This window comes from Puma concolor, chromosome A2 (genome assembly GCF_028749965.1).
Source record: "Puma concolor isolate L17-30 chromosome A2, mPumCon1.1.hap2, whole genome shotgun sequence".
Taxonomy (NCBI): Eukaryota; Metazoa; Chordata; class Mammalia; order Carnivora; family Felidae; genus Puma; species Puma concolor.
The window spans coordinates 8,022,066-8,049,098 of record NC_141668.1 but is presented as its reverse complement, the minus strand read 5'-3'; the positions used below and the strand labels follow the sequence as shown (position 1 = coordinate 8,049,098).

At 45.5% G+C, this 27,033-nt stretch overlaps 1 protein-coding gene across 2 annotated transcripts in view; it reads left to right on the top strand.

Moving 5' to 3' along the window:
- CUL1 (cullin 1) overlaps positions 1–27,033 on the top strand; it is a 105,024-nt gene that overhangs the window by 16,801 nt on the left and 61,190 nt on the right. For both annotated transcript variants that reach the window (XM_086687570.1, XM_086687561.1), the window contains exon 2: positions 19,492–19,792. In XM_086687570.1, the coding sequence (XP_086543696.1) occupies positions 19,653–19,792 (140 nt within the window). In that variant the 5' untranslated portion in view covers positions 19,492–19,652. The remainder of the gene's footprint in view (positions 1–19,491; positions 19,793–27,033) is intronic.

Here is a 27,033-nt window from a genome sequence, read left to right as displayed (position 1 = left end):
CTAACTGAGTTTTAAGAGTGCTTTATACATTTTGGTTAGCAGTCCTTTATAAAATGTGTCTTTTGCAAATGCTTTCTCTCCCCCTGTGGCTCGTCTTCTCATTCTCTGGACATTGTCTTTCATAGAAGTTTCAAATTTTCATGAAGTCCAGTTTATCAGTGATTTCCTTTGTGGATCGTGCCTCTGGCCTCCCACCCAAGGCCCATCTAGGTTTTCTCCTGTGATCTTCTGGGAGGTGTTTCATTTTGCTCCATTTTTATTTTTAAGGAAGGTTTTACAAACACTACATGAATAATGTTTGACATATTAAAAGTGTCCTTGTATTTATGCACTTAATGGGTTTTCATCATTTTCTGACTGAAATCAGGTGAATTAGATGGGTCTTTAAGGATCAGCTCCTACCCCCTTACTATATTTTTAGGGGGAAGAAAGCAAGCTACCATTTGGGGGAATTTCTGCAATGGACCAGGCAGAGAACTAGGCATTTTTACATCTGATTTATGTCTCATCTGAATCTCCAGTTGGTATTTGGGTCTTTCATTTAAAATGAGTTAACAGCATTAGAACTGGCATTGTTGAAGGAACCACATGTTGCCTTCTAAGTGAATGTGATTGGGAGTGCTCACTGGATTTTGATTCTCTGTAGCGGTTGGCATGGTATTTTCTCAATCCCACCTGGAGGTGAACTGAGGTGGGGGGGGGGTCATGGTGAGATCACCCAGAGGACCCCCTTGTAGAGAGCAGTAGGAAGCATGAATGCAGGCAGAATATAGTCAACTTGCTATCAGACTTTGAATTCAGGGTTACGTGAAGTTCATCTGTGAGGCTTGCAAAGAAGTTGTTCTAGGAGACCGCTGTTGTAAGTCATTCTCGTTGGTTGTACGTTATTTTTGAATAAGGTATGTGGTTTGTTGTAGAAGCTGAAGCATGCTGGTTGTCCTGTGCGTCTTCATTTATACGTTTGTAATATTCATGCTTGTATGCTGGCTTTAGAACCTCAAGGGAAAATTCGTGTCCTGCTCGCACTTTTATTCCGTCATGGTAAATGGAGGTGATGAGTCAGCACGTGGTCCCAGCTCGTCCCAGGAACCCCCTGCGACACCAAATACCAGGGGAGGCAGGCCTCTGGCAGGCTCCACATGGAGTCCGGCGTCCTCTCACGTCATTCTGAGCAGTGGGCCGTTTGCGCCTGGCTGTCGTGTGGCTTCTGCTCTGTGGGAGCTACATTCTCAAAGACCACCGTTCCCTGGGACTACTGCAGTCAGTGTCTTTCTCCTCACAGACCTTTTCCTTGATGTTTCGCAGACCTTTGACGCTGTCGAGGGCTGGAATTTCATAATCCTGCCCTCCCCTGGCTCCCTGGTTCTCCCACCCGTGTGTTCCCTCTTTGCAGCGCTCTCTCCTTTTGGTGGGTGAGAGGCAGGGACTCATTTCCCCTGTGTCCCTTACGTGCATGCTCTAGTCGCCACCTTTCTTTGTTCTTTATGCTTTGAAGATTTGATCTGCGTTGTTGAAGACAACTTACATTTTTGTAAAGTACTAAATACATTTCTTCAGGTGTGATTTCCTTTGGAATCCGGTTCTGTATTTTTTAACTGCCTTGGGTGTTTCATTTTGGTGTTCTTTTTTTTTTTTTTTTTTAATCCCATTCAGTGTATGAAAAGGAAGCTCTTTATTTTCCCTTTAGATTTAGGCTTCTAAACGTAACATTTTCTTAATAATATCACCTTTCTCTCGGGGGTTCTCTTTAATCCCTTTAACCCTTGGGGTTTTGCCAGCATGAGAACTTTTTCAGTAAGTGTTGAATTTGGTGATATTAAAAAGTTCATAAAGACAGATTTATGAGTGGATGATCATCATTTAACCTAGAACTGCCATGAGACTTTGCGCTTATGAGTTCGTATTTATTTACAGTGTAAATAGTGTTTATTTTTATGAATATTTATAGTGTTGATCCTCTGGCTGTGTCAGGAGAGCATGGGATGGTGCTTGATCTTGGGGTTGTGAGTTCAAGCCTCATGTTTGGCTTGGAGCCTACTTAAAAAAAAAAAAAAGTACAATTATATTGTTGCCAAGTGACTGCCTAAAGCAGGGGGTGTAATTGCTTGAGATTCCTGGGAGACACAGATGTTTTATAACTTTTTTTTTAATCATGAAAGATGTTAAATAAAGTACAGCAAACATGCCTACCACCGAGAATTACACGTTAACCCATTTAACATCATTTCCTGCTTACGGCGTGAATGGGTTTTATAACTACCGTAATTCCAAAGTAAGGGTGAGCATAGATGATACTGGCAAGAACTGTCAAAGAATAAGCAAAGTATCTGTGCATTTTTGGTGGCACAGAGGTACTGCCATAACTACTGTGGTCTGTTACCCACGTTCACGATTGGAGGAATTGCCAAGTTTCAGCTAGAGGTTAGTGGAAGATAGGATGTACTCTTTCCCCGTCTACAATCACCATCACCCTGAATTCTGTCCATGGGCCCCCCACCTCCACCCTCCCCCATGGGTAGCGTTCTTACTAGTTTTTGCTTTACCCTCCCATTTTTTTTCTTTCTGAAAAAGAAAAGCGTGTCCGTAACGTGCGTGTTAGCATTTACCCCCCCGACGCACAGAAGGAACTGTGCCTTTCCGGTCTGGGCGCACACGGAGAAATCCCTGTTATCAGCCGTCGAGGTCTGCACAGTGGCACCTTGTGTGGATGTGCCGTCCGTCAATCCTGCCCCCTGGCGGTGGATTTGGGCTTGATGTCCAGGCTTTCGCAGCGACTAAACTAGAGTTGACCACCTCGTGTGGGCTTGGGCCAGTTTATTTTGGGGACACGGTGCTAGAAGTGAGGTCGCTGGGTCCAAGGGTAAATGCGGCCGTGATGTCGTCAGACCCGGCCAAGGGAGCGTTTGTGTCGAGAGTTCCCATCAGCCATAGTTAAGTTGTGAATTTTTAACGTAAGGTCTGCCAAATTCTGGAATCCAGAGATAAATTTGTGGAGGTTTGTAGGTACAAGTTTGAGAAGCAGGCCTTGCCATGTTTCATTCCTTCCTGCCTGTGCTCCTGTTTCCGGTCAGCCCTGCTCCCGCTGTGCCTGCTTGGGGTGGTTTCGAGCATCCAGCTTGCCTTTTCCCGTTGCTGGGAGTCGAGGTCCAGCCGGTGTCTGAGCTCTGATCGCCTCCAGATCCATTCCTCTGCCTTTAGGCACACTTGGATCCCAGGTCCACAGAGCCTCCCGGCTGCCATCTCCAAAGTCACATCAGACACCTCTCTTCCCTGCGCTGCCCACTCACAACAGAGGCCTGGGGTCCTGTGCCTGTACCCCCAGCCTCGTGGGATTCGTTTTCCTGCCTCATGCCCTTCGTCCCTCGTGAAGCACTCTCCCGCTCGCTCTCCTGCCCTTCAAATCCTGTTCATCCCCCAAGAAGCGGTTCAGAGCACACATCTTGTGAAGCCTTCTTGATCATTGCAGCCAGGAGTGATTTCTTTCAGACCCGCTGAGCTCCTGGTGCGGTTTTTGTCTGTGTTGTTAATGTGGCAGTAAATCATATGTGCCATAGGGCATCTCTTCTGGGACCTTCAGCTAAGCCTTTCAAATTAACATTTTCACTTGCTTCTGTGTGTTGCAGGAGAATATAAGCCCCTCTCTGGGTAGCATCTTAAATAGCAGTTCTGAAAGTTGTCTTTCTGGTAGAATACTTGATAATACTGCTGCTTGGGCTGAGCGCCGTATGTTTGCAGAAACCTGGTCATTGTGTAGAGAGATACATTCCTTTCTAGAAATGAGCTGAATTTGACCCATAAAAATGTGTAGCTGGCATGCTTTAAAGCTGTTTTTTTTCTTACCAGCTTTATTGAGGTATAATTCACATATCATAAATAAAGTTCAGTTTTAAATGCATAATAATTAAGTGATTTTTAGTACAGCGACAAGAGTTGTGCAGCCATCACACAGATCGGTTTTAGAGCATTTCCATCACCTAGAAGAGATCCTGTTGTACCTGTTTGCAGTCACTCTTGATCCCCAACCCAGCACCGATCTACTGCCTGTCCCTAGAGTTTGTCTGTTCTGGACATTTTGTACAATGAATGGAATCACATAGTCTGTGGTCTCTTGGTTCTGGTTTTCATGTAACATGATGTTTCGGGAGTTCATGCTGTAGCACGTTTCAGTACTTTGGTTTTTATTGCCAACTTGTATTCTTTTGGGAATAGATGATATTTGCTTATCCATTTACCTGTTACTGGACATTTTGGGTTGTTCCACTTTGGGGCTGTTAGAAAAATGTGCTGTGAGGGGTGCCTGGATGACTTAGTTGGTTGAGCATCTGACTCGTGATTTTGGTTCAGGTCTTGTGGTTCATGAGTTCGAGACCAGCAGGTGGAGCCTGCTTGGGATTCTGTCTCTCCCTCTCTCTCAGCCCCTCCCCTGCGCTTGCACTCTCTCTCTCTCTCTCTCTCTTAAATAAACTTTAAAAAATGTGCTATGGAAAATTAAAATAAATAAAAATGTGCTGTGAGTATTTGTATCTAGGTCTTTAGGTGGACGTATGTTTTCTTGGGTTTTTTTGGTGGATATCTAGCACTGGAATTGATGGGTCATGTGGTAAGTATGTTAACTGAACCTGGTCTTGTAATGCCCCAAATGTTTAAATCTTTGAGTGAAGACATAAACAAGGCAATTCAGGCACTCAAGATACATTCAGGTCTTGGGGATTTGGCTTTGAATTGGTTGTTTAGGAAATAGAACCACTTCCCATTCGGCCGTGTGGTTCTGTTGCTTCTCTTACTTTATAGCTGTGGATTTAAATGTTTGAATGACTTCAAGTAAGTAGAGAGACAATTCAGATAATGTCTCTAAAAGCCATCTATTAAGATATTGAATTTTTTATACTTCTTGTCCACTGTAATTGCTTGAACTTCATTGTGATCCCTCAGTTCTATATAGAAATGTAATAATATACTTTATAAGTAACTAAATTTGGCAAGCCTTGAATTTCAGTCATGAAGCCATGTAAACTTCTAAGGTGGTAAATGCCTTTGCTTATAGATGTACAAGTGAAACCCTCATTCTTGAATGTGGACATTGTTGGCCTACATTTATAAGATATTAGCCCCTGTACTAGCATCTTTAAGATTCCTTCTTGATTAAAAAGGTTAAAATTTTAAATAATTAACATTCAAATGATAATTTATGAATATTCAAATGAAACCGTTTTAAACAGATTTGGGAGTGTACGTATAAATGTCTGTTTCGTGAATTTGCTAGTTCTTCCGTGATCTTGCGTTTGCAGTCATTTGAACTTGTTACGTATTCTCATCATGCAGTTTTCACTTGGCATTTTGTGTGGTTCTTTTGGAAGCCAGGTTGTGTAATCTCTTGGTAGCATGCTTCTTAACGAAGTGGAGGAAGAAATCTCCACCTTAGTAAGGGAGCAAGCAGTGTGGGATGGGGTGATGGACAGAACATGGCTTTGGACTCTAAACATTTAGTGTTCTGAGTCCTTGCTACTTATTTGCAGCGACTTGGGGCAAATGAGTATCTTTGAGCCTGAGTTGCCTCATTCGTAAGAGATGATACCGTGCAGAAGATATAGTTATTGTGAGGATTAAGGGAGAGAAGGTATTAAAGCTCCTGTTGGTACAGAGCCTCGCATCGTAGCCTGCAGTAAAATACTCTGTCCTTTCCCTACACAGATAAGACGCCCACGTGGAGCAGTCCTACTTGATGCGCACCGGGGGTGGGCGGTCAGGGATGCGGTGGAGTGTAGACGAAGGTCACTGGAATGAATTCATTCACCAGAACGAATGGCTGTTGGTGTTTTAGAAAGTAACTCGGGCGGCAGTGTGGAGGGTGGATCGGAAGGGGTAAGACTGGCGACAGCGAGGTCGGCGAAGAGGCTTCTGTTAGTGACCCAGGTGAGACGAGAGCGCGGGGACTGGAGTCGTGTAGTGGGTACGGAGAGCCGTGGGGACGCGGGAGCTAGGAGGGGAGCCCCGACTTTACGACGAAGTGAGGACAGGGAGGGGTCAAAGCTAACTTGTCTTCGCAACGTGGGAAACGCGGAAGGGAGTTGGTCAGTTTGAACGTGGAGAGACCAGTCGGGAGCCCCCCCCCCCCCCCCCCGGAAGTGTCGGCAGGGGTCCCGGATGGAGGGGCGTGCGTCTGTGCGGGGCGGTGAAGGCGGCGAAGGCGTAGGGCCCTTCGAGGGGAAAGGGTGCTTTCGTGACCGCCGGGATTTTGAGTTGCGCAGCTGAGGCTCCCGGAACCCAGGTGGGAGGAGAGGCAGCGGGGGTGGCGTTCAGTCCTGACCCTAAGAGCGGGCAGGAAGGGAGGACGGGGAGCCGGATTGAGGGGCGGTGTGCGGCTGCGAGTGTGCACAGGGTTTTGTGGCCGCGGGGGCCGGGCCGGGGCGGAGCGGGAGGGCCGCCACCCCACGCTGCGAGGGGGGCCAGTGGGGCGGGAGGCGGCTGCTCTGTTTTCACCTCCTCTCAGCCGCGCGCGCGTCAAACCCCGGCTGGTCTCTTCGGCCTCTTGTCCAGGCATCCCGTGGGCTGACACTTCGGGGAGATTTAAGAATTTCTTCCTTCCTTCCTTCCTTCCTTCCTTCCGTCCATTTTTGAGAGAGAGAGACAGAGTGTGAGCGGGTGAGGGGCAGAGAGAGAGGGAGACACAGAATCTGAAGCAGGCTCGGGACTCCGAGCTGTCAGCACAGAGCCCGACGCGGGGCTCGAACCCACAGCCTGTGAGATCGTGACCTGAGAGAAGTTGGACGCTTTACCGACTGAGCCACCCAGGCGCCCCGGGATTGAAGAATTTCTTTTTTTTTTTTTTTTAATTTTTTTTTTCAACGTTTTTATTTTATTTTTGGGACAGAGAGAGACAGAGCATGAACGGGGGAGGGGCAGAGAGAGAGGGAGACACAGAATCGGAAACAGGCTCCAGGCTCTGAGCCATCAGCCCAGAGCCCGACGCGGGGCTCGAACTCACGGACCGCGAGATCGTGACCTGGCTGAAGTCGGACGCTTAACCGACTGCGCCACCCAGGCGCTCCAAGAATTTCTAATAAAACAAGAATATCTCAGCCTGGCGACGCTGCGGTGTCCGTTGTAAATGGCGTTGAGTACCTTTAAGTACCTTTAACCTGCTGGATTGTTTTCTGGTGTGTTTCTGGATCAGCCAGATCGCGAGGAACCCGAGCCTCTGCTCCGGCTTTACGACCCTACAGACCTCTGCAGTGACACGGGGGAGCCCCCCTCCTACCTTCTGGAATAGTCCACCTCCTGTTCCGCCCCACCCCCCAAGCTCCGCGTGGGCCGCTTCCCATTCCCATCCCTTCTCGGCCGCCCGGGCTTGAATTGTCCTCCCTCCCATTCTCTTGCTTTCCGTCCGGCGTTTTTTTTTTACTTCGCCCGTCGGATAGGTTTGCTCAGGTTTCTGTTAGCTTTTTATCATGGAAGATAGAACACAGTGTACAGATACAACGTACGCATCTGTCACTCAGCTTCTTTTTCCTGCCGTATTTTGGAGTAAATCCCGGCCATCCTGTCATTTCATGCATGACAGAATGTGTCCCTAACAAATCTGGTATTTTGTTGTTGCTGTTCTTCCGCTCCAGCACCGTGAAACCGCAGTGGCCGTGCCCCCGCCAGGCAAGGGCCTTCCCGTTCTTGGGGCGGGGGGGTGGTGCCGGCCCTCTCTCCTCTCCTAGACATACTCTTGTGTAAAAAACCAGTATTCTGTATAAAAACATTATCGTTCTGTACGTACTCCTTCCTCTGTCACCTGTTTCGCTTGCGAGTCTTTCCAAAACCCGTCTGTTGTGTGCCTGTCCGTGGACGTGTGGGTTGTTTGCACGTTTGGGTTTTTGTTGTCGCTCATACAAGGCAGTACAGTGAAAGCACGTGTTTGGTGTGCACACGCGCGCACGCACACACAAGTTCCTCTGGGTGTAAACCATCCTGCGGTTCGTTCGTGTCTCACGTGCCATGTTGCAAATCAGAGCGGGGGGGGGGGGGGGGGTTATGCGTTCTTTTACCCAAGTGTTAGAAAAGAAGTAATTCCTTGGTTGAGTGATACCCAGGATCATGTAAATTTTGAATCAGATTTAAAATGTTAACTAAACCAGAAAAGCTAAATTCCGTCTCGTTTCTATGTCTTCGGTTTCTTGCGGGAAACCTTTTCCATTCCATGCGACCTCTTCCCCTGGTTTAGGGGACAGTCTGCTCCCTTTCGGTCAGGATCATCCGAGACTGGCAGGAGATGCTCCCAAGGGGGTAAACCCGGCCATGAGCTCTGGGATTTCCTCACCTGGCTGTGCTCAGTGACCAGGGAAGCTGCATCTCAACCTTTCGTTTCAGCGACTCTGGTTTTAAGCGCCTGCAGAAAAAGTTCAGGACTCTGTGGGCCACCGGCCCTGCATCCCGACCCCCCCCCTTTGGTGGCACACGTGCCCAGCTCCACCATTTTAACGACAGAATGGCACACGTTGCTTCTGCAAAGTGACCTCCTTCTGATACTTGGTGGCTTTTCAGGTGTGCATACCGGTGACGGCCCGGGCAGTTTCACAAATGTTCTTAAGGTGAACGCGGAGATTTGAGTCACTGGATTTGCATGGTTTTGTGGGGTTTCCCGGGTCGTGTGAATAACAGATCATTTTCATCGATCACCTCAGACCACTTACAGAAAGAACTTGTTTTTTAACGGTGAATTTTATTACATTTTCACTGACTGTAATATAGCCTTTACGTTTAGAAGAAACTAACATTTTAAGTCAGTGTTTGTTTTTTTTTTAATCTTTCTACATTTTTTCAAAAGCCATCCACCTAACTGAAGCACTAGAAATAGTCGTTTTTTTTTGTTTGTTTTTTTTTTTTTTTTGGAAAAACCTGGTCGTTTGCACTCCTGTCACAACTCGGATCTGAATGATCTTGCTCTCACACTCCTCAGCATTGGCTGCTGCAACAGTACCTGCTAGAAGTGTTTGGTCTTCAGAAATGGGGGCAAATATCAGGACTTCATTAACAGGCAAAAGCGGTTATCTGGCCTTTTGGAGCAGTTGAGGTGAAAGTGAGGCGCGGATAAGGTGGGTTTCTCCCCCGGAGTAGAGACGTAGTTTTGTTCCTTAAGGGTCTTGAGAATGTATATTCCTACCTGTTGTGCTTGAGGAACTGTCAGGGGACTGATACCTTAGGAGAACACAGAAAAGCTTAATTGCTTAGATGTCTGGTGAAGAAACGCTTGGCCCTGTAGTCCAGTTTGGGGGCCGAGTCTCATAAAGTGGAGGCCACCCTCCTTCCTGCAACTAGACGCTTAAATCGTTAAATCGCCTCTGTGTCTCCCAGTGGCCGCGGTGACACGTAGCACCCCCACAGCTGCATTGCACGGCCTCTCTGCCAGAACCGTGCCCCCCTCCCCTCACTTCTGCCCCCACCTCACTTCTCCGCAGAGCTCCCTGGAGTCTGATCCCGTGACGAGGACGCCCCTCTGTAGCCTCTGTCCACATCCTTAAACTTCCTCGCTCATCTCCGGAGCTGAAGCCTCCTGGAAGCCAAGCTGTGGCTGTTCGTGTTCTCCCACATTCCACCAGCCTCCAGGTTGAAGGTGGCTCAGTGCCCCCGACCCCGCCCGGTGTTGACGGGCCCGTAGTCAGAGACTCACTCTCTGGAGGCCCCGCCCGCTCCGCTCCCAGTAGCGGTCGCCTGTCGCCAAGGACTGGCGAAATTCACCGGGCAGTCTGGCGCCCAGCTCGGTCTTCCGCTCCGTTCCTCAGCACCATCATCTCAGGTGACTCACTGCCTATGGGGACGGTGCTCCTGGTGCCTTGACCTTCACTTCCTTGAGCTCCACCGTGTTCCCGTTGTTCTCAGGCCGGGGCCCTCAGCCTCGGCCTTGTCACCAGACCACCCCACTTCCAGCGTCGTCGATCTGGCGGGCCCCTGCCAACTACTGGCGCCAGCCTTCTGTCCTGTCTCTCGGCCTTTCTCAGACCTCACACCCCTTTTCCCGCTTTCTTCACCCCTTCTTGGCCAAAACGGTCTGCATTTCTGTGTCTTCCAACCCGTTCCAGTTGATTTCTGTCCTGAAGGCTGCAGTGAGACTTTGCTTGCTGAAGCGTCACCAGTGGCTTAAATAGAACTGAAACCAGAAGCTGCATTTCAGATATGATGACGATGAAAATAATAGCCTTTATTCACTGTGTTGCCTCACTTAATCCTGACCCCTCTGAGATACATTAAGTGATTTACTCAAGATCATACAAGAGGTAGAGGGCAGAGCCTTTTGTAGGACCACGATGAGGCCCTGCCCGCCATGGCCTTTTCTTCCCTTGGCCTCCAGAGTGGGGCTCCTCTCATTGTTTGGGGCTATAACTTTGCAGGTACAGACTCTGTGGTTCCCCATCATCTAGACAGTTTCTAAATGTTCTCAGGACTGACTTTGGGCCCATCTCTTTCTGCAATTTCTCTGATTAACGCTGGTTCTCAGACTCCAGTAGTGCCTGTCAGAATGATCTCTCCAGAGCCCAGCTTCCCAGGATGCTTCTGTGATGCTTCTCAGATCCACCGTGTCCAAAAGTAAACTGCCTCCCACCAATCTGTTCCTCCTCCACTGTGTTCTGACCTGGTAGGTGGTTCCATCGTGCATTTATCACATAGATGATACATATAGGCGTTTATCACGCACACTCAAGTCAGCAGAAGAGAAATCCTTAGAAGGCTGCCTGCTACAGTGTCACTTACAACTGTTAAAGTAAACACCTAAAGCTCTTTAGCAGGGGACTAGTTTGATGAACAATAGGATTTTAGCTCACAAAAACGAGATACATTTCATTAAGTGAGATGTATTTCGTTATTAAAGAAAAAGTTGCAAAAGTGTGTGGTCAGCTCCGTGAGCGTTAGTTAGAAATGAGTAGGGACCAGTGCAGAGTAATCTTTAAAAATAAATAAATAAGTAAGTAAGTAAGTAAAGCTGTGTTGTTCCTTAAAACATTAGTTTTCTTGAAGAAACCTGTCCCGAGATCTGTTCAGGAAAAACCACTCTATGGCCAAGTCCACTCGAATGAGAAGTGCTTTATACTGTCGTTTTGACGGAGATTCACAAGAGGCGTCCGCTTATTAAGGCCTCTCGAGTCTCGTAGCCAACGAACCGAACGTGTCAACTTTGCCGCAGTTAGCGTCTCCCGTATCCCTTGATGCTCTATTCAGTTGATAATCAGTCAGCGTTCAGTGGAAGGCTGTTCTAAGTGCTCATTTAAAAGCCCTTTTATTACTACTGAAACTCTGACTTCCTCATAGCAAAGAGGAGGTGTTTTTCAGGATTCCTGGAGGTTGTTTACCTAGCACTCCTCCTCAGCGAAGACATCCTGTGCACCATTAATGTTGAGAAATCGGCTGTTTGGTTGGTTCACAGTGTGAATTGTTAGAAAGTCTGTTTACTACAGATTCTGTTGACTTTTCTGTCCCTCTGGAACAACACGGTCTTTGAGGGGAGTCCTTAAATAGACAACCTCCTTTCTCCTGTTAGGCTGTTTATTCTGACTCGTGTCCCATTCCGCCGTCTTGCTTTCCTAGGCGGACACGAAGGAGAAGAGCGTGGTGTGTCTGCATTTGTGGTGATTTGTTCGGCTTCGTGAGGTGCAGCTGGGCTGCCTCTGCTTCCTGTCCTTGACCGGTTGCGTTTTGTGCCTCGGTTTCCTCTACAAATCAGCGTTTCTCCTGGATGTTTGTGACCGCAGACGTGAACGCTGTAATGTCGGGTTTGCGATACCAGAATGCTCTTGAAAACTGCCTGGTTTCCTGAATAGATACCTGGTTGAGTTTTGCCGTTTGTTTCTTGTATTGATTGGCTTTTTGGACCTCCAAAGGTTTTTAGCTAAAATATTTTTACCCCTTACTTAAAAACCACTCGAAACTCTTTTTATGAAGTCTGCTCAAGGCCATGGGCAGTTTGGATGGCCTGGTCGTGAGGTGGAGGCTGTCCCGTTTGTAAAGTGCACTGTCTCCGAAGTTGCAATCCTGGCAGATAAGGCCTCGTGGGCGCCTGCGTCGTGGGTTATCACTCCAAGCAGTCTCTTCCTGTCCGTTTAGTTCACAGACACTTGGGCGACGCACGCGCAGATTAGCCCCTTGCCCCCTCGCCCCCAAGTGGAAAACCGCTTACCAGAGCGCCGTATGTCCGTTTGGACAGCCTGGTGGATACGCGGGTGCCCCACTTGCTTGCCCCTTCAAGAGGGGACTTGACTGCCAGCGTGGGCGGCACGGGCAGCAGACGGCCCCCGCTTTCAGCTCCTCCGGGCCCGCCTCGGCCGCAGAGAGCTGCCTGGCCTGGCCCGCTTCCAGCCACTGAGGCCAGTGCGGCCTTGTGTGTAGCATTGACAGGGCTGACTGCAGAGCTGGGGGCTGGGGTGGGGGATGTTGGGGGGGGGGCAGACGCTTCATTCCTAAGAAGCATCTCCCACCCAAACTCTGTCCCCGCCTCTGCCCCAGAGGGGCCACCCGGACACCAGCAGGTGGGCTGTTGCTGTCAGCGCGTGGCCTCACCTCGAAGACATTTTCCTCATGTGCTTACTTGGAACGTCTCCTTGTCGACTAAGTTCTGGATTCCTTTCCTGTCATATTAGTAATAAATGTTGAAGCGTAAGGGTGTGAGACTCCCTAGGGGATACTGAGACTACGAGGTAAGGATGTCCTCTTTAAACTATTTGCTTAAATAGGTGAGGACGTTGTGAGTTTTTGAGAACCTCACATCAGCTATGTATGAACCCTGAATACTCAGTGGGGACGATAGAAAACTAGAGCAGGTAGTTTCAAATAGACTAGTTTGCTTATTTTCCAACATATTCTGCATATAAACTGAGGTGTGCCGTGGTACAAAGTTACACATATAGAACTAGACGCAAAGTGTGTGTAGTAGAGTCAACTTGACATTGTATTTTTATTTATTTATTTTTAACTTAATTTATTTTTTAAATTTATATCTGAGTTAGCATGTAGCACGACGATGATTTCAGGAGTAGATTCCTTAATGCCCCTTACCCATTTAGCCCACCCCCCACCCCACCACCCCTCCAGCAACCCTAAGTTTGTTCTCTGTATTTAAGAGTCTCTTCTGTTTTGTCCCCCTCCCTGTTTTTATATTATTTTTGCTTCCCTTCCCATATGTTCATCTGTTTTGCTCTTAAAGTCCTCATATGAGTGAAATCATGATATTCGTCTTTCTCTGACTAGTTTCATTTAGCATAATACCCTCTAGTTCCAAATGGCAGTAATTGCCATTGTAATACTCCATTGTATATATGTATACATACCACATGTTCTTTATCCATTCATCCATCGATGGACGTTTGGGCTCTTTCCATCCTTTGGCTATTGTCGATAGTGCTGCTAGAAACATGGGGGTGCGTGTGTCCCTTTGAAACAGCACACCTGTATCCTGTGGATAAATGCCTAGTAGTGCAATTGCTGGGTCGTGGGGTAGTTCTATTTTTAGTTTTTTGAGGAACCTCCATCCTGTTTTCCAGAGCGGCTGCACCAGTTTGCATTCCCACCCGCAGTGCAGAAGCGTTGCTCTTTCTCCACATCCTCGCCAACATCTGTCACTGCCTGAGTTGTTCATGTTAGCCATTCTGACAGGTGCGAGGTGGCATCTCACCGTGGTTTTGATTTGTCTTTCCCTGATGATGAGTGATGTCACTCTGACATTTTAACATGAAAAGGTTGTGTTTGATCTTCTAGAGTGTGAGTGAGTCTTGGTGTAAAGACTTAGAACTGGAATGGGAAGTGTAGTAGAGGAAGAAAAAGCACGTAAAGAACGTGTTTGGGCATATTTGGATGCTGATGCTGAGTTAGGAGAGTGGAGGTGTTCTAGAGAAAATTGGTGAATCTGGGTTTTTCTAAAGTTTTTTATTTTAACTCCAGTATTGTTAAGATACCATGTTCTGTTAGCTTCAGGCGTACAATACGGTGAGTCAACAAATTCTCTCTGCTCGGTGCTCCTCGTGAGAAGTGTACTCTTTAATCCCCATCGGCTATTTCATCCATCCCCCCACCCACTTCCCCTCTGGTTAGCATCAGTTTGTTCTCTATAGGTAAGTCTGTTTCTTGGTTTGTCTCTCCTTTTTTCTCTGCTCATTTGTTTGGTTTCTTAAATTCCACTTATGAGCGATACCATATGGTATTTATCTTTCTCGGGCTTATTTTGCTTAGCATTATACTCTGGCTCCATCCATGTTGTTGCAGATGACAAGATTTCACTCTTCTTTTATGGCTGAATAATACTCCTTTGTATATATGCACCACATCTTCTTTATCCGTTCATCAGTTGATGGACACTTGGGCCACTTCCATAATTTTACTGTTGTAAATGCTGCAATAACATAGGAGTACATGTATCCCTTTGAATTAGTATTTTTGTATTTTGTGGGTACTTAGTACAGTTAACGGATCATAGGGTAGTTGTGTTTTAAGGAACCTCCATACTGTTTTCCACAGCAGCTGCACCAGTTTACATTCCCACAAGCAGTGCAAGAAGGTCCCTTTTTCTCCACATCCTGACCGACACTTGTTTCTTCCGTTTTTGATTTTAGCCATTCTGATTGGTGTGAGGTGATCTATCTCATTGTAGTTTGATTTGTATTTCCCTGATGATGAGTGATGTTGAACATCTTTCCATGCTTCTGTTGGCCAACTAGGTGTCTTTTTTGGAGAAATGTCTTTTCATCTTCTGCACATTTTTCACTTGGTTTATTTGGGGTCTTTTTGGTGTTGAGTTGTATCAGTTCTTTATATATTTTGGGTACTAACCCTTTATCACATGTCATTTGCAAATATCTTCTTCCATTCAGTAGGTTGCCTTGCAGTTTTGTTGTTTTCTTTGCGCGTGGAAGGTTTTATTTTTATGTAGTCCCAATAGTTTATTTTTGCTTTTATCGCCCTTGCCTCAGGAGACATATCTAGAAAAACGTTGCTATAGCTGATGTCGTAGAAGTAGTAATACTGTCGGTGCTCTTGTCTAGGATTTTGTGGTTTCAGGTCTCACATTTAGGTCTTTAATCCATTTGAGTTTATTTTTGTGTATGGTGTGAGAAAGTGGCCTGGTTTCCTTCTTTTGCATGTAGCTGTCCAGTTTTCCCAGCACCATTTATTAAAGAGATGGTCTTTTTCCTCTTGCATATTCTTGCCTTCTTTGTTGAAGATTAATTGACCATATGATTGTGGGTTTATTTCTGGGTTTTCTCTTCTGTCCCACTGATCTATGTGTCTGTTTTTGTGCCAGTATTGTACTGTCTCGATCACTATAACTCTGTAATATAACATGTAGTCTGGAATTGTGATGCCTCCAGTTTTGTATTTCTTTGTCAAGACTGCTTTGGCTATCTGGGGTCTTTTGTGGTTCCATACAAATTTTAGGATTGTTTGTCCTAGTTCTATGAAAAATGTGTAGGTATTGATAGGGATTGCATTAAATCTGTAGATTGTTTGGGTGGTGTAGACGTTTTAACAGTATTTGTTCTTCCAGTTCGTGAGCATGGAATGTCTTGCCATTTGTGTTGTCTTCCATCTCTTTCATCAGTGTTTTATAGTTTTCAGAGTACAGGCCTTTCACCTCTTTGGTTAAGTTTATTCCTAGGTATTTTATTATTTTTGGTGCAGTTGTAAATGGAATTATTCTCTTAATTTCTCTTTCTGCTGCTTCATTATTAGTGCATAGACATGCAACAGGTTTCTGTACCTTGATTTTGCCGAGTTCAGTGAATTCCTTTATCAGGTCTAGTAGTTTTTTGGTGGAGTCTTTAGGGTTTTCTTTAGATAGTGTCATGTCGTCTGCAAATAGAGTTTTAGTTCTTCCTTGTTGCTTTGGATGCTTTTTATTTATTTTTCTGGTCTGATAACTGTGGCTAGGACTTGCAGGACTATGTTGAATGAAAGTGGTGAGAGTGGACATCCTTGTCTTGTTCCTGACCTTGGGGGAAAGGCTCTCAGTTTCTCCCCATTGAGTATGATGTTGGCCATGGGTTTTCATAAATGGCCTTTATTATGTTGAGGTGTGTTTCCTCCAAACCTACTTTGTTGAGGGTTTTTATCATGAATGGATGTTGTACTTTGTCAAATGCTTTTTCTGCATCTACTGAAATGGTCATATGGTTTCGTATCCTTTTTCATTGTTGTGATGTATCACATCGATTGGTTTGTGACTGTTGAAATTGGTTCCCTCTTTGTTGACACCCTAAAAATGAAAGAACCTAAAATTCACACCAGGGTATTGAGGAATACTGGCTTTTCAGAATCCAGATGTCAGGCTTGTTGTTCCTGACACTTTCTAGCGTTGTAACATTGGTTAGGTTTGATTGCCTCCGTAAAAGGGAGGGCCAGAACTAACTATCTTTAAAGTTAACCTCCAATCTACTGTAATTGGTTCTTATGAGCAAATATTTTTGGTACACAAATGCGTAGTACATAAATTTTCCACTTTACAAGTGTGTCACATACCAAAAGTTAATGGGTTAGCTTCTTAGGTGCTTTATTCCACAGCAGTAGCGTTGTGTCTGTTTAGATTTACTATTATTAAGAGTACATAAGACAGTGCCTACAATAGTGCCTGGCACATGGTAGTTTCGTACTAAATATTCAGTAAAATATTACTGATCACTGAACTCCTGGGCGTCTTACAAGTCTGTTTAAACACTGTGTTAAAATATGTATACGTTTGTAGTGACCAGAATAACAACATTAGTAAATGAATCAGTAAGAAAAATTTCAGCCTAAAATCTAGTGTTTGAAGGAAAAAGTGAAGAAACAAGATAGAATTTAATGGAGATTCTAAGTGGGGGTTTGAGGGTAAGTTCAGATGCTTTATAATGGTGATACTTCATTATTTCTAAATCCTTTAAAAACATACAGCTTTTCAGTTCCCCAATTTGTTATTTCATTTATTCATATACAACATTGATCTGTGTGCCGGGCTCCGAACTAGGTTCTCAGCAAAAGAGATGGTCTCTGTGCCATGAATCCTTCTCTGCAAAGAAGGGAGAGACATAGGCCTGGGATTACCAGGAATGAGAGTTCAGAAGGGAAAGTCCCACGAGGTGGGCGCACCTCACTGGCCTGGGACTTCTAGTGACTGTCACCTGGCTGGACGTGGGCGAGGGAGCACAGGAGCTTTCCAGGCACAAGCAGCCTGGGGAGCGGCGGCAGTGATGATGATGACGACGACGATGACGACAGTGACCGCTGGGGAAGGAAACGGAGGTAATAGTGAGTGGATGTGACGTGACCTCGAAGGTTAAAATCAGTAGCACTCAGATGTGAAAGAACAGGAACGAGGCATTCGAATTATCCCAGGTTTCTGGCACTCACTGAGATGGGCGGCACCGGTGAACGGGGGATCTGGGGGCAGCTCCTGCATTCAGCTGTACGCCTGCTGGGTGTGCGAGGTCTAGGAGGGGGTGTGAACTGGGCACTGAGATGTGTAGGTGGGCCTGGACTCGAGAGAAGCAGTCTGGGTTGGAGATACACTTCATGAGTCACTGGCAGGTGGGGGTTTGAAGGAAGGAGGTTGGGACACGTCCCCGTAGTAACCCGTTGAACTTGAAGGTACTTTTATGCGGCCCAGTGGAAGTGATACGGTGAGGAAAAGGTGAAAATGGCAAGAGTGGAACATTTTTCCCGGTTGCTGCTAGGAATTAAACGGGAAGAAAGAGGAGTAAAAGAGCATCTAGATGGGTCTGAGAAGGCTTATCTAAGTTAGAATTAACTGAAGTGTGTGTGTGAGTCTGGGGAGTTGAAGTGATGATTTCCCCCGGGTGGAACACAAGGAGTGCGGGTTTAAATAGGTCGCGCCACCAGGCAGTACTACGGGTCCAAACACCCTGTCAGTGGGGTGTTGGTGGGTATGATCCTCCCAAGGGAGATGGAAGGAAAGGCATATGGAACATAGATTCCGGGAGCATTTGCGAAGTGGCTGCTGGGTGGTTGGTTTCCCTAAAACTTGAGGGAATTCTTCTGTCAGATATGTTTATGTTCTACATTTGAGCATACTTCTTTGAGTGTATGCTGTAGAATACTTGCAGGATCAAGAGTGGTAGTGTGGCTTCATAAAATAGTAGGTCCCAAAGCTTAGATTATAATTAGTAGAGGGGTGCCTGGGTGCGTCAGTTGGTTAAGCGTCTGACTCTTGATCTTGGCTCAGGTCTTGATCTCAGGGTCGTGAGTTCAAGCCCCGCGTTGGGCTCCACACTGGGCGTGAAGCCTCCGTAACAGCTAAATAAATATTAGAGATGATTTGGTTTTCGGACTTGATCCACAAGTATGAACTACATTCTCCTCAAATGTGCCTTAGCCTACAGGGAGCGCTAATGCCATGGAAGATGGAGAATGTACCGAATTACTTGCTGAACTCAAATTTGCACTGGCAAGCTTTGACAACCCATTCTTACTGCTCCAGACATCATTTACCTCCAACATTTATTGTATGGAGCCATTCAAATAATTCAGTGTTTCTTAATTTGACAACAGAAGTACTTGTTTAAAAACCTCCACATTTCAGTGTGATGTACGTAGATGATCCTTAAGGTGTGACCGTAGTATTACGTATTGAGAAGTACTGAGTTACTAGGCTATGGAATACCTCCGGCCCTTTATGGATCTGAAATCCTGAAGCATTAAATTCTATTTTGCAGGAGCCTTATACACTTGGAAATAATAGCCACTATTAATTGTGAAGCGTTGACTATGTGTTAAATATCGATAAGGTAGTAAATAACAGAGGCATTATCTTATTTAGACTTCACAGTAACTGTCTGAGAAAAATGATCTGCCCCCCTTTTGAGGATTAAGAAATCGAGGCTGAGAAGTGAAATACCTTGCCGAAGACCTCATACCTAGTAGGTGTGGAGCCGAGCTTCAGACCCCGGCCACTGAATTTAGGGGACATTTTAAATTTTGATGATTCCTGCCAAATTCCCTTCTAAAAGGGGGAGTGACCGTTTCCCTGCACCTTCAGCCTCCCCAACATCTGCATTCCTGCAAAGTGCTAAGTGAAAAACTGTTAGAATTCACAGGTAACTAGTGCGGTTGGTTTTTCCTACTTTTTAGGTGTTTGTGTTTCGCTTTCTGGGAGTTAGCTTTGCCTTTTTTCCTTTGAGTTTATCTTTCTAGTTGTTATGTAGGCCAAGTGGTTAAGTTTAAGTTTTGATACCTTCAGGAGGCAAAAAAGAGCAACAGTGTTAGCTGTGCTTCTGCAGTTTCACCCGGCTTTTCTTGTGAACACTTTTCTTGTGAGTTCATAGGATTCCGACCTAAATCCCTGATAAGTAAGCTTATCTCTGTACGTAGACCATCTAACATGAGTTTGTTTCCACAGAGAAAGAGAAATATTCTGTAGATTAGAGTGGTGCCCACTAATGCCCACAGACTGAATATTTCTGTGCGCGTGGCAGGCACCCCATTACCCACCCCAGGATGTCGAGAAAGAATTAATTGACTTTATTTCTTCCTCAGGTTTGCCTGCAATGAGATTTCATTCTCCACATATAAAGGACATCCTTTCTGAGCTGCTGTGAATAAATTTGGAATGATACTATATATTTTCATCTGATGGAGAATTAGCTGTACCTTGAGTTTGGATTGCTGCACTGGACGACCTAAGAATATCGCTCACGATGTCATCAAACAGGAGTCAGAATCCCCATGGACTGAAGCAGATTGGCCTTGACCAGATCTGGGACGACCTCCGCGCTGGAATCCAGCAAGTATATACCAGACAAAGTATGGCGAAATCCAGATACATGGAGCTCTACACGTATCCTACTGCTTGAGCTGAGATTAATTTGCTTAGAAGTTCAGTTATTTACTAGTATGATCTGTGAATGGTTAGAAATTTTACATCGTGTTTTCTCTTTCCATTTTCACCCTGTGATATACTCAGAGTCCTTTTTTAGCTTTAAAAATTAACTCACACTCTTTAAGTCTTTTGACCAGAGGTAAAATTGGCTAGTTGGTTAGTCCAAAGCAGTGCTGTGCAGTGCAGTTGTTACTGACTACGTGTGGCTGTTTACATTGGCAGTCACTAAAATGAACAGTTCCTAAGTCACGGTATCTGTACTTCAGGTGCTTGATAGATGGCACACTACTTCCGTCGCTGTGGAAAGTTCCATCAGACCGTGCCAGTGAAAGCAGGGGAGCGCTGGTTTCTGTGTTGTCTGCGGTCGCCTTTGTGCTTCAGGGCCTGAGCAGGGTGCTTGCATCATAAGTGGTCTGGTCCTACGTGGCTCAGGACGTGGTTCAAGGCCCGCACTGGCCTCTGCGCTGACAGTGCGGGGCCTGCTTCGGATCCTGTTTTCCTCTCTCTGCCCCACGCTCACTCTCTAAAAAAATAAATAAACGTTAAAAGAAAAAATAAAAGCAGTCTGGCCCACAAAGCCAGAAATATCTGCTGTCTCGCCCTTTATGGGAACAGTTCGCTGACCCTTATCTAAAGGGTTACCACATAGAGCAAAAAGCTTGACAGTCACGACCTTGTTTTACAAATACGGTATTAAAGTATCTCATTCGCTCGTTATGTGGTCCATGGTGTGTGCAAGGGACTGTCTGCCTGCCACAAAGGTCATGAGGGTGTAAAAGACATAGCTCCTGTTCTCTAGTATGTACCTGACGATACACTTTTTAACTTGTAAGTTTCTTGATTCCATTCAAATAGAAGAAATTGAAATTTAAGCTAACTCCCTAGACAGCAGATTGCTACCGCTTTGCTGGTTCTGGTAGTTTAAAGTTGCTAGTTCAGTGGAGATTTAATCTTAGATTTTTAGTATGTATCAATAGTTGTCAAACTTGGCTATGTGATATTCCAGTGTACCCTCAGCTATGCTAACATTTTAGGATCGTCCCCCCAAATTAGCATTACTTTAAATAGGCATGAAGCTTCATGTCTAACTCAAAATTAACTTAAAAGTTATTATAGTTGTGTGCATATTCCTATGTGCGTGTACATTTACGTTGTTAAAAAACCAACTTAATTGAGATACAACTCCCATACTGTAAAATTCACCCTTCTTTAAGTGGTTTTTAGTATATTCCCAGGGCCGTGCAGCCACCAACATGGTCTCAGTTTAGGACATTTCCATCACCGCCAAGAGAAGATCCGTACCCACGAGCAGTCACTGTCATTCTCGCTCCCCTCGGTCCCCGGCAACCACTAATCAACTTTCTGTCTGTGCATTTGCCTGTTCTGGACATTTTAGAAACGTGGAATCACGCAATGTTTAGCTTTTTGAGACCGGCTTTTTTCACTTAGCACAGTGTTTGTGGCTTCAGCCTTGTGTCACGTGTCCGCACATCCTCCTCCTGACGGCTGGATCGCAGGGACACATACCGCGTTTTGTTCATCCGTTCGTCAGTGATGGGCCGCCTGGGTTGATTCCACCCTTTGGCTCTTACTGAACTATGCTGTTGTGAATATTGTTATCTTGGGTGGAAAGCTGGGAGTGGATTGCTGGGTCACAGGACATAGAGAAAGCCTTTAAGGAGGATAGGATCTTTGACAGAAGAGAGGAGGCTCCTCCACTCGAGGGTTGTGGCTTACCTAGGTGTATGACCTTTATGATCTTTTTTGTTTTTGTTTAATCTTGTAAGTAATACGGCTGAAGGTGGTGATTTCAGTGGCGAGACAAGGCACTTGGCTGGGTTTCTGGTGTGCGGAAAGCCCAGGGAGCCCCGGTGTGGAGACCAAAGACGTCTAATTGCTGATTTGTCTCTGGGGAATTTCTTCACATGTGATTTTTGGCTAAATCAGATTGGTCCTCTGTCCAGGACCATGCCATGCTCTCAGAACTCTGAGAATGTGGAGACAGCAGTTACTGGCTTCTTTTATTCTGTAAATAATTAGAATGTGTAGTTCTGCGGTTTTTAAATTTTTTCGGAAATGCTGCCCTTCAATTGGGTATTCTTTTCCTCCCAGTTGCGTTTGACAGCATAACAGCTTTATGCATTTATTACGAGTGGAGAGGCCGACTGAGTCTAAAATATCTTACTTTAATTCTTCAGGTATTTATGAAATAATGGCTACAGTTGGAGTCTTATGTGTCAGGCCTTGGGCCAGGAAGCATCTTCGTCTTCCTCAAGGCCTGCATTGCCCCCGAGGGCTGGTGGGAGTGACCCTCCTCTGTTGGTGTCGGAAACCACTTCCCCAAAGGCTCATGTAACTTGCTTGATACGGCAGCCACAGTAAATGATGGCGGTACTAAAATGCGCAGTAGCCTGACCCTAGAAACCTGCCTTTATCTGCTAACTACCTTCAGATTCTGTATCTGAGTGAATCCTGTTGCTCAAAGTATTTGCAGTATTGGTGGTGTTATTGTCACAACTAGAACTTTGGGGCGTCGCGCACGCCTTTCCGGAGCATGTGGTCACTTGCGTTGAGGGTCCCCTAAGACCGGGTGCTGTTGGAGACACCACGGCAGCGCTAGCCCCGCCTCCATTTACGGGTCACTGCAGATTCTTGTAAAGTTTTCTCTTCGGGTGTGTGTTCGGTCTCCGTGTTAACCACTTGCTGACTCGCCTTTTATTTTTTTATTTTATTTATTTTTTTTTTTAGAATTTTTTTTTCAACGTTTTTATTTATTTTTGGGACAGAGAGAGACAGAGCATGAACGGGGAGGGGCAGAGAGAGAGGGAGACACAGAATCAGAAACAGGCTCCAGGCTCCGAGCCATCAGCCCAGAGCCCGACGTGGGGCTCAAACTCACAGACCGCGAGATCGTGACCTGGCTGAAGTCGGACGCTTAACCGACTGCGCCACCCAGGCGCCCCGCTGACTCGCCTTTTAAAATAATCTCCTCCGGGCTGGTTTACAGTGACATCTGACACTTGGCGGTTGTCAGGTTGTGTTTCAGGTTAGCGGGTGCTTTTGGTCCTGGGAGGAGGGAGCAGACTGTGCACCCAGTGTTCACTCTGCAAGGTCAGAGCATCCTTGGCGATAGTTGCTGACAGAGAATGGGTTAGAATCAGGCGAGAGGAAAAGCTGGTTGAGAGAAAAGAGGGATCCTTTTCCTTCCTAACTCTGGCTGGGGGCTAACGGCTCAATTTTTACCCTTTGTTTATTCTGGAGAAACATATGTGACTTGCTTTCTAGAGAAAATACCCTGCTTTTGAATGTGAAACAAATATTCTTAGAGCCTTATTATACAGTGTAAACATTTTTCTTGACTTTTTAACTCAAAATGGCAAAGGAAAGAGAAAGGTGTTTTTGGAAAGAAAACAGTCCCAGAGCATCTGCAGTCAGAAAGATCTAGTTCACTCACCTTTGTTTCCAGCCGCTACTCTCACGGGCTTCATTTTTCTTCTGCAGTTTGAGCCTCAAGCCCTTGCTCCTTCCGGCATGTCTGTCTGTCCAGTCTTTGTCTCCCCGCTTCTAACTTTCCTTGATGTCTTACGTACTATACAGCCGACCCTGGAACAGCACAGGAGTTAGGGGCATTGACCTCCTGTGCAGTGAAAAAGCCGCATATAGCTTGACCCCCCCCAAAATTTAATAGCCAAGTACTTTCAACTGTGGAAACCCAACTAAGAACATAAACAGTCGATTAACACACATTTATGTCATATGTATTGTTTGCTGTGTTCTCACAATAAGCTAGAGAAAAGAAAATACTAAGAAAATCATAAGAGAAAATACATTTACGCTACTGTATGTAGCGAAAACAAATCACATTTAAGCAAACCCGTTCATTTCAACCCTCTTGTTCAAGAGTCAACTGTTGGGGCGCCTGGGTGGCTCAGTCGGTTGGGTGTCCAACTGCAGTTCAGATCATGATCTCGCAGTTCATGGGTTCGAGCCCCGCATAGGGCTCTGTGCTGACAGCTCAGAGTCTGGAGCCTGCTTCCCATTCTGTGTCGCCCTCTCTCCGCCCATCCCCCACTCACACTCTTGTCTCTCTCAAAAAGAAACAAACCTTGAAAATACATGTTTTGTTTTGTTTTTTAAGTCAAGTTTTTTTAAAAAGTCAGTACAGCAACTTTTTTTTTCCCAGTAAAATACAGGCGTGCGTTCTGTGCTGGTGGGTATGTAATAGGTGGGTAAATAATAGTAGACTTCTTTCTTTTTGAAAAATTGAGATAGGTAATGTAATTTCTTAGTCGGTTTATTGACACTTCAGGTGTCATGCTTCGCTCAGAGCAAGCGTGGGTCTTGATGAGTGGAGCAAACGTTTATGGTGAGAATGCAGGATGATGGAGGGTCCTTGTGGCGTAACTGAGAGCGGCCCATCTGGTCGAGTGTGGTAGAAGTTTCTGGTTTCGCTGGGCGCCAGATCTGCCTGCCCTCCTTTCCAGGTCACAGGCCTTTTTTCCCTTGGTCAGTATACACCGCAGACCATGTTTTGCCTTCCCCTGGGATCCAGAGAAACCTCCGCGTTGGTGTCTTTCATTGTTTCCTTATGCCTACAAAAGTTCTCAACGCTGGAGTTTGGATTTTTCCCTGTGGTGCTGTGAGCTGTATTAGTTTATCCTGTTTTATTAGCCTCGTTTTTTGTTTGTTTTTCGAAGTCTTCTTTTTCCCCAGCAGTACACTCAGGATCCTGTTCCTATTTCCAAGTCTTGGTCGTTCACCTCACAGTGATAACAGACATAGTCAGGATTCATATTTACTCTCCGTCCTGATGTTCTGTGACACAGTTCACGGTCCCTGGGCCTGGGGGCACTTTTGCACCCAGAGTTACTGAGCCCTCGGCCGCGCATGCTTCGCAGGCACAACGTGCCAGGACGTGCTGGTCCTACCGCGGCCGGTGCCTGCCAGCTGCGTGGTCATGTCCCAGCTGCTGCTGTCACTCATCAGGCTGACATGCTCTGGCCCTGGCCAGCTCTTCCTAGGAACCGTGGGGAATATTCCAGTAGCTCAGCCTACCTGCTGCCAGATTCCCTCTTACCTTTAGAGAAAACTCAGAATCTCCTAGAAAAGCTGATCAAACCGAAAGAATAACAAATTCTTTCACAACAGATTCATGATGACCCGTGTCTTCTTTGAAATAACCATCCAGCCCAACGAATGCATTTGGATGTTTTCGTCTTGTACCTTTTTTTTTTTTTTAATAGTCTCACATGGATATGTTTGGCTCACCTAATGAATGTGGCTAACATCAGATAAACCTAAACATAAAGGTATTTTACAGTTTTTCCAAATGTAGCTACCGTTCTCCTATGTATTTATCCAGACTTTTAGAGTGAGGTTCTAAAGGACATAACTGATTCATAGAAGAAATGCAAATGGTCTGTAGGCGTATGAGAAAATGTTACAACTTATAATTGTTACAGAAATGAAGAATTAAATTTTTTACACCAAAACTGAAAACCGTTTTAAAAGAAGTGATTGTAACCAGTGTTTGGCAGACTACAGAGGGAGGTGAAGTTCCTGTCGTCAGATGGAAACGTTAGTTTGCTGTGATCTTTCTGGGGAGACATTTAGAAATATAAAGACAGTGTTTTGGCTTTTTAACTTTTAACTCTGTTCTAAGGAAGTCGTGGTATTCAAATTGTATGTACAAGGCTATTCAGAATATTTTAGTAATAGGAAACCGTGGAAACCAACCTCAGTCTTCATCACTAAAGATGAAATGGTATTTAAAGGTTATAAACAGCCAATAGAGATACACTGCAGGATATTCTTGGACATGTAATAATGTCTGTAACAAGGGAGAAGCCGGATGCAAAGTGGTACGTGTTCTGTGAACCCTCAGTGCATCCTCTCTGCTTGTGAAAAACCACATCGCCCCGTATTGAAGGTAGCTCTCCAGAGGTATGGGGCTTATCACTGGTATTTTTTTTTTTAATAGATGCTAATTTCTTTTTTTTAATTTACTCTGGAAAGAGTGAGAGAGCACACACGTGAGCTGGGCAGAGGGGCAGAGGGAGAGAGGGAATCTCACACAGGCCTCACACTCCGCGGGGCTCGATCCCACAACCCTGGGATCGTGACCTGAGCTGAAATCAAGAGTCAGACACTCAACTGACTGAGCCACCCGGGCGTCCCTAGATGGTACATTTTTAAATGATCTTCTGTGCTTTCTAGATTTTCAGTGTAGAACATGCATATTAAAATACCATTTATTAGTTATTTGTTTTCATTATGCAAATATAAGTCCTAGTTACACTTACTTGCAAAACTCTGCCTTTCACCACTGACCTAATACTTTTAAAATAGTTTGTAGGGGTTGCGTGGGTGGTTTAGTTGGTGAAGCATCTGACTCTTGATTTTGGCTGTGGTCATGATCTCACGGTTGTGGGATTGAACCCCTCCTCTGGCTCCATGGTAGGCGTGGAGCCCGCTTAAGGTTATCGTTTTCTCTCCCTCTCTCCCTCTCTGCCTCTCTCCCTCTCTCCCTCTCTCCCCTCCCCTGTATTCACTCACTAGCTCTGTCTCAAAAAAAATAATAATTTTTAGGATTGAGAAACTATATTTGTCTTTGAGGGAGAACCCAAGAAATGATATTGCATCATTGCCTCTAGAAGTGATATTTTGTTATTAGTTGTACAAATGTGCTATGTTCAGGTTCTTTTCCTTCTAAATGTGAATCCTGGTGTACGTATTTAGACTGCTTTGAGCATTGTCAAACAAATTTTATAGTTAATCACTATCAGTTGCAGGCAGACTTGGCTTTTGAGATAGGCTGTGGATGTGCATTTGCTTTATACGGGACATCCTTTTCAGAACCGTACCGACAGTGGCCCAGCGACGGCTCGATTCTTTCCTAACTTTACAGACCAGCTGTGCCAAGTGGGAGGTGGATTTGCTGCTCCTGCCAGTTGTCCCGGCACGTTTGTTGACATGTGAAGATAGATAGAATTTTTAATGCAACTTTCAGTGTAGCCTTTCCAGATGATTATAATACAAGCTAGCTGTTCAAGATTCCACTGTAAGTTCCCGTTGGGTAAGAAGCGGTGGTAGGAAATAGTTCTGTTTAGGTTTGCTTCTTTAATTGAATTGACTTTTCCATTAGAAGATGAAAATGGTTTGCGTTTGGTGGTAACTCAGTCGCGGAGCGATTCCCCAGA